Source organism: Primulina tabacum, chromosome 14 (assembly GCF_025594145.1).
Source record: "Primulina tabacum isolate GXHZ01 chromosome 14, ASM2559414v2, whole genome shotgun sequence".
Taxonomy (NCBI): Eukaryota; Viridiplantae; Streptophyta; class Magnoliopsida; order Lamiales; family Gesneriaceae; genus Primulina; species Primulina tabacum.
Window position 1 is genome coordinate 14643839 of NC_134563.1, and position 14110 is coordinate 14657948.

The following is a 14110-nucleotide window of genomic DNA, read 5'->3' on the forward strand; positions in this document are numbered from 1 at the left end:
TTTCCTAATTTAGGCTAATAAAATTAAAATGAGGGGAGATAAATTAATTAAAACTAAATTAAACACTTTAAATAAATTAACTAAAGCAAAAAAATCCAAATTATTAAATTATACGAAAATTCAAATTATTTAGAAACGATTAAGGCGCACAACGGTACGAAGACAACTTATAATCTACGTGTCAAATTCATATTCAATAAATTAATTATTTAATTCACGACGGAATTCCCAAAATTATTTATTAAACGATTCCTCGAATTAATAAACCTAATTAAATCTAACAGTCCAATTATTCCTAACCGAATTCAACTAGATTCAACCGCATTATATCGTCGTGAAATTCCAGTTTTTCAACCTAAAATCGCACACTGAAACCGAATACTATTTCTAGTCGGTTTAACCATGTGTTGATTGATGTATGAAGCAAATATTAATCTATCGCCTTCCGATTTTAGATTAACCAACAAATATTCTATTTAATTGGTCAGATTAAAAGAACACGTGATAAATGACATCAATCAATGAATAAAATAAATAGTCGACTTGAATCAAACTTAAAACATAAAAAATAATCTGTCTCGGCCCTATCGTGGCCTTAGTCTATAAACATCTGCTCCATAAATTTAAAATAAAAGTGCAATACCTGTTTAAATTCAAAGAAGAAAACATAATTAAGAAATAATGAAAAGAATTCTCAATGATTTGTAGCGTGTGAGGAATTCCTCCTGCTTCTGCATTCAATCTTCCTCTCTTATGTTCTTCTTCCGCGCTGGTACTACTTCACAGCAGTCTTCTGTTCTGCACTTCCGTCTCTCTTCCTTTCTTCCGTCCTCTGTTACGGCTCTGCTCCCCCCTTCTTTTGTACGCTTCTGCCTTCTCTTTTATTCTTCTTAATGGCCTCCTCCTTCCTTTCTTTTTTAAGCCCATGTCAAGTAAAGAAAGTGTAGATAAGATATTTATCAAGATTTACATAGATTTTTCCAAGATTTCAATATCATCAAGGAATAGAATATAAGAATATTTTATTTCCTTACTTTTGATATTTTGTTCCCTTTGAAATCTAGTAAATTTATATTATCTCTCAATTTGAACACTTTTCACTTTTATTCAAATCTACAATTATTAATTCAAATAACAACATAATTAGGGATAAAAAATCTAGATAACGGCAAATATTATGAAATCAAATCCCTAAAATCTTTGTAAGATTTGGCCTTATCACATATCATATGAGCTTTACCTCAAGACATGACTGATATAAGTCTTTTTTTTAATATGAAACGAAAATATATTATATGTTTAAAATTAATAGTTACAAAAAGTGGGCAAAAGATCCGCATGGAAAGAAGAGAATTGAAAGAAGAGAACTTGTAAGGTCCAAAATCAAGACGACGTAATCCAACTGCATGCGAATCTAGGAAATTATGAAAAAAATTGAGTAATTAATTGATTTTAGTTGCTAATTAATTATGTGACATACTTGTTTATATGCTGAATTAGACTTTTATTATCATCATGCATTTAGTGGTATTTTTAGGAATATTCAAGTGACGATCGAGGAACAAGGACCGAGGGCTGAAAATGAAAAAAATGATTTTATTAAATGATTATTTTTAATTATTTAAAATATGGCCGATGCTTGTCAGTATCTTCGAAAATAAGGGTTTGGAGGTGATTTTATACGCCGGGACGTAAATTTTATTAGTGTTGGTTTTTCAACTAAAATACGAGCTTTCTGGCCACCCGGCTAATAAATTCACAAATTTATTTAATCAAAGCTATGATAATATTTTATTTAGATCCTAAATAAGCACTAATGGGCCTAAACTTGGCTTAATAGGCCTAAACTTGAGTTAATAACCTTATTTACTATATAATATACAAATCTCCACCCAAAACCCTACACTTTTGCACCAAAGGAAATCGGCCACACCTTTTCAAAAATCTGAAAATTCTCTCCTCACCACCCTACACACACACGGCACACAAACATATCATCCAAGGAGGATTTTCGTAGGGTTGAAGAGAATACAAGCCAAAGTTGTGTTCCGTTCTTCGTCGTCAACGGTTTTTCGTGCGTATATAACGTAAAGACACGCCATACATCTCTTTTTCTCATCCATCATATCATATTATTGATTGAATTACTGTGTGCATGAAGAACATGAAATATTTTTCAGAATTTTCGGTATATGGCATGTATAAATGAGAAAACATGATTTTTGAATACAATAACTTGTATATTATTTGGTTAAGGGGCTGCCATGACATAAGGAAGGATCAAGAGTGGTTTACACCTGTTTTAGAGTCACGCAAACACACCCTAAACACCACAAAAATCGGCAGAAACAAGAACAAGCAACCGCGAGTTGCTGTCAAGGGGGAGGGCTCGGGTTTCATGCACAAGGGGGAGGGCTGGCCTTGGTTTGGGTTCAGGGCTTGGTAAGGGGCTGATAAGGGTCAAGGGCAGGCTAGGACTCGAGCTAGGGGCGGCGGAAGGAGTCCTAGCCATGCTAGGACTCTACCCGTGAGATACAAGCACAGCGCGCAGGGTTGCGCCGCTCGTGCAGGGAAGGAGGCTCGGTCTCTGGTTCAAGGGCTGGGTCCAGGCGTTGCACTAGAGTCCTAGGAAGGTGGGTGAGTGACTGGTTCAGGGTCTGGGCTCACGGGTAGGAGCCTGGACGCACAAGAAGAGTCCTAGCTATAAGGGGAGTCCTCGGCCAGAAAAGGAGTGAATTGGGGTGCTTCGTTTTTGGCTTTGGGTGAGGTTTCCTTGGGTTTCCTAGGTCCAGTAGGGTACTCCAGCATGTTGGGCAGGTTCTGGTTCGTTATGGTCCGAGGGTAACTCGATAAAATTAAGAGATGGCTCGGGGTCGAAGTTTAGGTGTCAAATAGGGTTTTAAAATAAAGAAAAATTTGGAAAACGGCTCACGGGGGTCGAGTCGTGATCCATAGGGGCTAAAATAATATAAAAAGACTAAATTTAGAATTTAGGAATTTTATATTAAAGTTTGGTATTTTTCGGGATTAAAACACCGTTAAAACAATTAATTAAAGATAAATCAAAAAGTCTTAAGTTTTAAGCCAAATAAAATTATGGAAAAATTCATGTAAGCTTAAATAATTATTTGGGACATGTTAGAGTCATGAAATCAAGAAAAAAGTTGAAAACGTAAAAGGTCGAGTCCAGGGGTAAAACGGTCTTTTTACACCGGGAAATTGGTAAAGGTCATGGCAGTGCCCTAAATACTGTTTTTATGTTAATATGATTATTTTTAAATGTTTATGAAATGTTTATGATTAAATTATGATTTTTAAAATGTCTATTTGATTTTTATGATTTATGGAAGACATTTAAAAGACATGTTGCATGCTTGGTTTCAAAAACAAAATGTTATGTTATGCATGATTTTTATAAAGTGGTGGGAATATAAATGTTGAAGGAAGTGAAGTGATTGTGACTAATTCGTTAATGGTGGCGACGTCGTGAGGGTTATTATGGTCCCAGTGGGAGCCCGACGATCGTGTTTCCATTATTACGAATATGAGGTTATGAGGTTTGAGGTAAGAATGGGAATATCGTGAGAGGAGAAGGCCCCAGAGAGAGTCCATTTATGGGAGAAGGCCCCAGAGGGAGCCCCGACGAGCGTATTTCTATTCGATCATGATAGGCCAGGGCCCAGTTGACCGGTGAGAGTGTTGCTGGTGTCCCCCGCCGCCCAGTATTGAGGTTTCACGTAGATGGATCCATTGTCATGTCATGTCATGTTGAGGAAAGTCACAATTAACGATCTGAATTCAACAAAGGAAAAAAAAAAGGGAAATGTTCATGATCATGTTAAAGGTTTTATGTCACGTCATGTTGAGGAAAAAGGAAAAAGTTAAGGTTTATGATTGCATGTCATGAAAATGTATTTTATGAAAATGTTTATGTTTAAAGTTTTATGCATCATGAAAAATATTTATGTTTATGCATCTTCATGAAAAAGATATTTTAAGTATAAGTATTTTTCACCGTTATATGTTGACTGTATTACGTATTACTCGTTATAAAGATTATGATGTGTTGAGTCTTTAGACTCACTAGGTGTGATGGATGAAGGTGGTATTGAGGGAGGACTTGATGAGTGATTTGACTGGACTGAAGGCGCACACAACCCGAGGACCAGCGCTACATTTTCCGCATTATGCTTTATGATTTTATTTAAAGATTTTAAGACTATTTACTTATGCTTTTGAGAGATTTTGAGAGGTTTAGTATGGACTTTACTTTTCAAATTATGTTTTTTTAGGTTTGGTAAAACAGTAGACGATTTTACTTTACGACTATTTCACTCGAATTTTTAAATACTAGTTGATTGAGGTTTTATGTTAAAAAGGGCAAAATATTTTATAAAAATATTTTCATGTATTAAGTGAGTTAGCCGAAATATTTAAAAAAAAAAAAAATTTCTAGTACTTTTAAAGCAAAAAAGGACAGGACGTTTCAGTTGGTATCAGAGCAAAGGTCCTGTAAAGGGTTGTGCCACCATCAGCGCCGGGAAGATCAGTCGTCAAGTCTCAATTTGTAAGTTTACATGCTTTATATGATTTAGTATGATGTTACCCGCATGATAATATGAATATTATGTTTATGATGCATGTTTATTAGCTTTTCGAGTATTTATGCTTTGCATGCTTAAATTGATAAAATGAATTAGGACATGTCACATGATTAGAAAACTTAGATTTAATTGCATGTTGGTTACGTTAGAATTTGGAAAACATTAAGATAAAATGCCTCCTAGACGTGTACCCGTTATCGAGAATCAGGAAGAGAATAGTGTTAATCGCCGAGGGAATAGTCAAAGAAATGCACCACCACCACCACCTCCTCCTCCAGGGGATCCTGCTACTCGTGCTTTGGAGGGTATGGCTCGTCTCTTCGAGCAACAATTACAGCAGCAGCAGTTACAACAGCAGCAGTTACAGCTACAGTTACAGCAGATGCAGCAGCAGCAGCTACAGCAGCCACCTAGGCCACAGCAGGATATTTATGAGCAGTTCCGGAGGCTAGGGCCGAAGGAATTTTCTGGCACCACCGATCCATTTGCTGCTGAGAGTTGGATCCGATCACTCGAGGTACATTTTTGCTATCTGGACATGGGAGACGCCGACCGTGTGAGGTGCACTACTTATCTGCTTAGGGACGACGCTTCTTTATGGTGGGAAGGAGCCGAGCATGGTGTTGACCTTGCTACACTCACTTGGGCACAGTTCAAGACGAAATTCTATGAGAAATACTTTACTGCTGATGTCAGAAGCCGGATAAAGAGGGAATTTATGACTCTCCGTCAGGGAGACATATATGTTGCTGATTTTGTGAAGAAGTTTGATATGGGTTGCCATTTTGTACCCCTTATTGCTGGAGACGCGGAAGAAAAACTTAGGCATTTCAAGGATGGCCTACGACCTACCATTCGGGATAAAGTTATGATGATGCGTCCGGAGAATTATGCTATGGCAGTTACTTATGCATATCAGGCTGAGCAGTCCTTAAAGGACATTGACTTTGAGATTCAGCGCAAGAGGCAGCACTATCAGAATAACAATCAACCCAACAAGAAGCCAAATACTGGTCCTCTAGACCTCAAGGGCCTCAAAAGCCCCAAGGTCAAGTCAAGAAACCAGCGCCACCAAAGCCACAAAATCCTGGAGCACCAAAGCCTGCTGAGAGACAACCATGCAAACAGTGCAACCGTACACATCTTGGCAAATGTGAATGGGGATCATTTAAATGTTTTTACTGCAAGGAGGATGGACACAAAGCCAATGACTGTCCAAAGAGGAAAGCGGCTACTACGGCCCGAGCTTATGTTATGAATGCGTAGGAAGCTGAGGAAGAAGCAGAACGGGGAGGATCATCATTCTAGGTGTAGCTACCTATGCTTTGCTAGATTCAGGAGCTACACATTCTTTCATATCTGAAACCTTCATCAAAAGACTGAATATTACTCCTCAAGACATGGGTTTGGGTTTCAAAGTTTCTATTCCATCCGGTGATCAATTGCTCACGTCTAAGATTGTCAAGAATCTGGAGCTTCGTTTATTCAGGGATGTAGTTCGGGCAGATCTTATTGTGCTCCCTATGCCCGAATTTGATATTATACTTGGGATGGATTGGTTATCAGCAAATGGAGCTTCGATTGATTTTCGTCAGCGATCAGTATCTATTAGACCGCCTAGTGGTAAATCTTTTGTCTTTGAGGCGGCAAACAGGCAAATGCCGCACATCATCTCTTGTCTATGTGCGAGGAAGCTCATCAAGCGTGGATGCCAAGCTTACCTGGCATGTGTCACTACCACGCATGCATCTACCAGTCAGAAGTTAGAAGATGTGGATGTTGTGAGAGATTTTCCTAGCGTCTTTCCCGAAGACGTTTCTGGCATTCCGCCCGATCGTGAAGTGGAATTCTCTATTGATCTTATGCCGGGCACTGTTCCTATATCGAAAGCACCATATCGTCTAGCACCTGCAGAAATGAAAGAATTGAAAGATCAAATTCAAGAATTGCTAGACAAGGGTTTCATTCGCCCTAGTTACTCTCCATGGGGCGCTCCGGTATTATTCGTGAAAAAGAAAGATGGTAGCATGCGTATCGATTATCGTGAGCTTAATCGGGTTACTATAAAAAATAAGTATCCACTGCCAAGAATTGAAGATTTATTTGATCAGCTGCAAGGAGCATCGATATTCTCTAAGATTGATCTGCGATCGGGATACCATCAATTGAAAGTTAAGGAGTCTGATGTTCACAAGACGGCATTTCGAATGAGTTATGGGCACTATGAGTTTATGGTCATGCCATTCGGGTTGACCAATGCGCCAGCGATCTTCATGGATCTCATGAATCGCGTATTTCAACCGTATCTGGATCAGTTTATTATTGTCTTCATTGATGACATATTGATCTATTCTAAGAGCAGAGAGGAGCATAGTCGCCATTTGAGGACAGCACTGCAAGTTCTACAAGACAGAAAGCTTTATGCAAAATTCAGCAAGTGCGAATTTTGGCTTGATAGAGTGGCATTCTTAGGCTACATTATTTCTAGTAGAGGAGTGGAGGTTGATCCGAGTAAAGTTGAGGCAGCAAAAGAGTGGCCAGTACCGAAGAGTGTCACCGAGATTCGCAGTTTCTTGGGACTAGCTGGCTATTATCGCAAATTCATCAAGGGGTTCTCATCTATTGCAGTGCCTTTGACATCTTTGACTAAGAAGAATGTGAAGTTTATTTGGGGGTCCGAGTGTCAAGACAGTTTTGACAAGTTGAAGCAAGCCTTGATATCAGCACCAGTGTTATCCATGCCATCAGGGCAAGGGGAGTATGTTCTTTATACCGACGTTTCTAAGCTTGGTTTAGGTGCAGTTCTGATGCAAAACGATCGAGTTATCGCCTATGCGTCAAGACAGTTGAAAATTCATGAAAAGAACTACCCTACTCATGATCTTGAGCTTGCAGCAGTAGTCTTTGCACTAAAAATTTGGAGACACTACCTTTATGGGGAGAAGTGCAAGATATTCACCGATCATAAAAGTTTGAAATACTTCTTCACCCAAAAGGAGTTGAATATGAGACAGCGCAGATGGCTTGAATTGGTAAAGGACTATGATTGTGACATTAGCTACCATCCGGGGAAAGCTAATGTAGTGGCAGACGCATTGAGTAGAAAAGCAGCAGTTATCACTCATTTATCACTCCAAAGACCGTTGCAGTCCGAGATACAGCGGTTTGAGCTTACAGTGTATGCTAGGGGCAAGGCCCCTAATCTTGCCACATTATCAGTACAGTCGACTTTGAGAGACAGAATTCGTGATGGGCAGTCTACTGATGAGCAGATGCAAAAGTGGAGAGCAAGAGAATGAAGCCAAGGGCCGGAATTTATATTCAGTGGTGGATGGTTTAGTCCGTTATCGAGACCGTCTATGGGTTCCTAGTGACGATTCTTTGAGAGATCTTGTTATGAAGGAAGCCCACGACACACCATATTCCATTCATCCGGGCAGTACAAAGATGTATAGAGATTTGCAGTTGTTATATTGGTGGCCAGGCATCAAGAGGGACATTCTGAGACATGTATCTGAGTGTTTGACTTGTCAGCAAGTCAAAGCAGAGCATCAAAGACCAGCGGGAAAATTAAAACCACTCCCTATCCCCGAGTGGAAATGGGAGAACATCACTATGGACTTTGTTGTGGGATTGCCAAAGACAGTTAAAGGATTCAATGCCATTTGGGTGATAGTGGATCGTCTTACGAAATCAGCGCATTTTCTACCTATTAAGACGACATTTACCATGGTTCAGTATGCCGACTTGTATATTCGGGAGATAGTTCGGCTGCATGGGATTCCTGTATCCATCGTTTCTGACAGGGATCCGAGGCTCACGTCATCTTTTTGGAAAAGTCTGCACGCAGCGATGGGGACCAAGTTATTGTTCAGTACAGCGTTCCACCCTCAAACCGATGGTCAGTCAGAAAGAGTTATACAGACTTTGGAAGATCTACTGCGAGCATGTGTTATTGATTTCCAAGGTAGTTGGGAACAAAAATTACCTTTAGTGGAGTTCACTTAAAATAACAGCTATCAATCATCAATAGGAATGGCTCCTTTCGAGGCACTCTATGGAAGGAAGTGTAGATCTCCTATTCATTGGGACGAGGTTGGGGAAAGAAGAGATATTGGTCCTAGATGTGATTGAAGAGACAGCTGAGCTTGTAGTCAGAATTCGTGACAGAATGAAGACTGCACAAAGCCGACAAAAGAGTTATGCGGACAAAAGACGAAGGGACTTAGAGTTTGCAGTGGGCGATCATGTATTTGTGAAAATAGAACCCATGAAGGGTGTTATGCGCTTTGGCAAGAGAGGCAAGCTTAGTCCAATATTTATAGGACCGTTTGAGATTTTGGAGAGAGTCGGGACACTAGCTTATAGAGTGGCATTGCCACCCGCACTTTCTGGAGTTCACAATGTGTTCCACATTTCGATGCTGCGAAAGTACATGTCTAATCCGTCACATGTGCTTAAATATGAATCTCTTCAACTAACCCCAAATATGACGTATGAAGAAAGACCTGTCCAGATTTGGCTAGACAAGAAAGACGATTGCGTAACAAAGTCATTCCAATGGTCAAGGTCAAGTGGCTGAATCACTCGGAAGAGGAAGCTACTTGGGAAACCGAGAAGGACTTGAAGAGTCGCTATCCGGATCTATTCGGTAAGTTCTAATTTCGAGGACGAAATTTTATTTAAGGGGGGAAGGAAGTGTAAGGTCCAAAATCAAGACGCCGTAATCCAACTGCATGCGAATCTAGGAAATTATGAAAAAAATTGAGTAATTAATTGATTTTAGTAGCTAATTAATTATGTGACATACTTGTTTATATGCTGAATTAGACTTTTATTATCATCATGCATTTAGTGGTATTTTTAGGAATATTCCAGTGACGATCGAGGAACGGGGACCGAGGGCTGAAAATGAAAAAAATGATTTTATTAAATGATTATTTTTAATTATTTAAAATATGGCCGATGCTTGTCAGTATTTTCGAAAATAAGGGTTTGGAGGTGATTTTATACGCCGGGACGTAAATTTTATCGGTGTTGGTTTTTCAACTAAAATACGAGCTTTCTGGCCACCCGGCTAATAAATTCACAAATTTATTTAATCAAAGCTATGATAATATTTTATTTAGATCCTAAATAAGCACTAATGGGCCTAAACTTGGCTTAATAGGCCTAAACTTGAGTTAATAACCTTATTTACTATATAATATACAAATCTCCACCCAAAACCCTACACTTTTGCACCAAAGGAAATCGGCCACACCTTTTCAAAAATCTGAAAATTCTCTCCTCACCACCCTACACACACATGGCACACAAACATATCATCCAAGGAGGATTTTCGTAGGGTTGAAGAGAATACAAGCCAAAGTTGTGTTCCGTTCTTCGTCGTCAACAGTTTTTCGTGCGTATATAACGCAAAGGCACGCCATACATCTCCTTTTCTCATCCATCATATCATATTATTGATTGAATTATTGTGTGCATGAAGAACATGAAATATTTTTCAGAATTTACGGTATATGGCATGTATAAATGAGGAAACATGATTTTTGAATACAATAACTTGTATATTATTTGGTTAAGGGGCTGCCATGACATAAGGAAGGATCAAGAGTGGTTTACACCTGTTTTAGAGTCACGCAAACACACCCTAAACGCCACAAAAATCGGCAGAAACAAGAACAAGCAACCGCGAGTTGCTGTCAAGTGGGAGGGCTCGGGTTTCATGCACAAGGGGGAGGGCTGGCCTTGGTTTGGGTTCAGGGCTTGGTTAGGGGTTGATAAGGGTCAAGGGCAGAGTCCTAGCCAGGCTAGGACTCGAGCTAGGGGCGGGGGAAGGAGTCTTAGCCATGCTAGGACTCTACCCGTGAGATACAAGCACAGCGCGCAGGGTTGCGCCGCTCGTGCAGGGAAGGAGGCTCGGTCTGTGGTTCAAGGGCCGGGTCCAGGCGTTGCACTAGAGTCCTAGGAAGGTGGGTGAGTGACTGGTTTAGGGTCTGGGCTCACGGGTAGGAGCCTGGACGCACAAGAAGAGTCCTAGCTATAAGGGGAGTCCTCGGCCAGAAAAGGAGTGAATTGGAATGCTTCGTTTTTGGCTTTGGGTGAGGTTTCCGTGGGTTTCCTAGGTCCAGTAGGGTACTCCAGCATGTTGGGCAGGTTCTGGTTCGTTATGGTCCGAGGGTAACTCGATAAAATTAAGAAATGGCTCGGGGTCGAAGTTTAGGTGTCAAATAGGGTTTTAAAATAAAGAAAAATTTGGAAAACGGCTCACGGGGGTCGAGTCGTGATCCATAGGGGCTAAAATAATATAAAAAGACTAAATTTAGAATTTAAGAATTTTATATTAAAGTTTGGTATTTTTCGGGATTAAAACACCGTTAAAACAATTAATTAAAGATAAATGAAAAAGTCTAAGTTTTAAGCCAAATAAAATTATGGAAAAATTCATGTAAGCTTAAATAATTATTTGGGACATGTTAGAGTCATGAAATCAAGAAAAAAGTTGAAAACGTAAAAGGTCGAGTCCAGGGGTAAAACGGTCTTTTTACACCGGGAAATTGGTAAAGGTCATGGCAGTGCCCTAAATACTGTTTTTATGTTAATATGATTATTTTGAAATGTTTATGATTAAATTATGATTTTTAAAATGTCTATTTGATTTTTATGATTTATGGAAGACATTTAAAAGACATGTTGCATGCTTGGTTTCAAAAACAAAATGTTATGTTATGCATGATTTTTATAAAGTGGTGGGAATATAAATGTTGAAGGAAGTGAAGTGATTGTGACTAATTCGTTAATGGTGGCGACGTCGTGAGGGTTATGGTCCCAGTGGGAGCCCGACGATCGTGTTTCCATTATTACGAATATGAGGTTATGAGGTTTGAGGTAAGAATGGGAATATCGTGAGGGAGAAGGCCCCTGAGGGAGCCCATTTATGGGAGAAGGCCCCAGAGGGAGCCCCGACGAGCATATTTCTATTCGATCATGATAGGCCAGGGCCCAGTTGACCGGTGAGAGTGTTGCTGGTGTCCCCCGCCGCCCAGTACTGAGGTTTCACGTAGATGGATCCATCGTTATGTCATGTCATGTTGAGGAAAGTCAGAATTAACGATCTGAATTCAACAAAGGAAAAAAAAAGGGAAATGTTCATGATCATGTTAAAGGTTTTATGTCATGTCATGTTGAGGAAAAAGGAAAAAGTTAAGGTTTATGATTGCATGTCATGAAAAAGTATTTTATGAAAATGTTTATGTTTAAAGTTTTATGCATCATGAAAATGTTTACGAAAATATTTATGTTTATGCATCTTCATGAAAAAGATATTTTAAGCACAAGTATTTTTCACCGTTATATGTTGACTGTATTACGTATTACTCGTTATAAAGATTATGGTGTGTTGAGTCTTTAGACTCACTAGGTGTGATGGATGCAGGTGGTATTGAGGGAGGACTTGATGAGTGATTTGACTGGACTGAAGGCGCACACAACCCGAGGACCAGCGCTACATTTTCCGCATTATGCTTTATGATTTTATTTAAAGATTTTAAGACTATTTACTTATGCTTTTGAGAGATTTTGAGAGATTTTGAGAGGTTTAGTATGGGCTTTACTTTTCAAATTTATGTTTTTTTGAGAGATTTTGAGAGGTTTAGTATGGGCTTTACTTTTAAGAATTCAGCAGAAAAACAAGAAGAGAAGTCCAACTCGGTTCCGTTGCGTCGTATTGTCGTTTTGATTTGTTTTTCTTCAAAACAAATTCCAGGCATGTATATATGGTTTCTTTTCTCTTCAATCAAGTCCTATAAATATTTTAAAACCTTATATGTTCAAGATTCATGAGGCAAAACGAATTGTTGACAGCTACATTTCTCGAAAAATCTGCACAAGTTCTCGGCCATGCTGATATTTTTTTTGTTGCTGAGTTTTGATGATTTCAGGGGGTTGCTTCGTTTCCAGGCACACATGGCGACTTATAGGCATGATTTAGAGTGTGTTAGGGTGTTATTGGTTCATTGGTTTACGTCCATACACCCACAAACGAAGTATTGACAGCAACAATTTCATCAAGTTACAGGTTGTGTCAAAATTGTGTTATTTGGTTGGTTACAGGGGGTGTTCGAATCCTGGCTGCCCTAAGGGCCATAGACATGGTTAGAACCCTACCTTAACATGTCAAGGGCGTGACCAAATCATCCTTTCAAGTTTTGGTTCACGGCTTCATCATATTCTTACATTTACATGGCACATGTCCCTCGGTTTTAAAGTTTCTGAAATCTGTAGGAGTGTGTTTCGGTTTTGGGGGTTTGAATGGATTGTGGTTGGCTTCTAGCCCATAGCCATGGTTCATACAACACTCCATCATGTCTAGATCGAGCCATGGTCAATCAAATGGCCACTGGAACGGCACAAGACAATAGAACAATTCGATACATCTCATTGCACAGGATTGAGTTCTCGGTTGGTATGTTCCTGTTGTCCTAGGTGTTGGCTTGGGATGTGGTTGGCTTTTAGCCTTTATCCATGGTCTGAGCCATGCCTTAGGATGTTGGTAAGAGTCTTTGGGTGGCGGTTCAAGCCCTTGGTCATAAAATTTCAGAGCTACACCTCAAATACCCAAGCTGCTCCTGCTGCACGTTTGACAGCAACTTTGGGTCACGTTTTTGGTGCTTGTTTGAGTTCTTGGTTGGCTTTTAGCCCATGGCCTTGGACTGGACAGTACCTTAGTGAGTTAGGAAAGTCATGTTTTTGGCCGTTCGTGATTTGGTCGAGTTTAGAGGTCGTACGAGAATTTACGGCGAAAGGTGCCAAAATGACTCTCGAAAGAGTGTTTTATGTTTTTGGATTCCTTTCACCTATTTTCGTTTTTACAGTTATTATGCATATTTTTTTCAGTAGGTTTGGGGTATTTTAATCATGGTTAAACGTCGGTTTAATGTTGGTTCGGGTTGGTACAAAGCCATGGTTAAAAATCAAGTATCGGTTCTAATCGTCTCGTTTTTTGTTCTACTGTTAAAATTTTGTCAAATTAAGATTTATTGCATGTGTCACATATTAATAGTAAGTCGCAGCAAGCCTGGGAACGATCCAACTCATCCGGTAAAAATAAGGTTATAATTATATTACGTGCATAAAAATATAAAATGCTTATTTTTGAGATATATACTATATGTCTTGTGGCCACCTTATGCTTATGGGTTTGGAAGTCGGTAGGAACAACCGAGGACCTCTCCGCCCGGTGACTTACGACTGGTTTATGATTATGTATGGGTACGGACATCCAGTCCAAGGGCTGTGATTGATCTCTACCGCCCAGTATACTGTGGTTTAGTTTGATCAGGCGCTCACGCTATGTTATGGGCCACATGCTTAGAAACATTATCTCTACCAGAAAAATTATGATATGTTATGACAGAGCTCTATTGAGCAAAGCTTTACGTATGAATTTTCAGATATGCACGTAGTTATAATTATTCATGACATGATACGATTTTCACCGTACG

At 39.5% G+C, this 14110-nt stretch overlaps 1 protein-coding gene across 8 annotated transcripts in view; it reads left to right on the forward strand.

Annotated features, from left to right (window-relative positions):
- The window catches only part of LOC142524128 (ABC transporter B family member 20-like), a 37384-nt gene that overhangs the window by 23044 nt on the left and 230 nt on the right, over nucleotides 1-14110 (forward strand). The window contains exon 7 of one of the 8 annotated variants that reach the window (XR_012814834.1): nucleotides 4103-4219. The exons of 5 other annotated variants lie outside the window; for them this stretch is intronic. Coding sequence is in view for 1 of the 3 variants with exons in the window: in XM_075627900.1 (XP_075484015.1) it covers nucleotides 4103-4198 (96 nt within the window). In the remaining 2 variants the exon portion in view is untranslated. Of the gene's footprint in view, nucleotides 1-4102; nucleotides 4397-14110 lie in introns of those variants that run through there. 2 more of the 8 variants (XM_075627900.1, XM_075627904.1) reach the window with 2 other exon arrangements.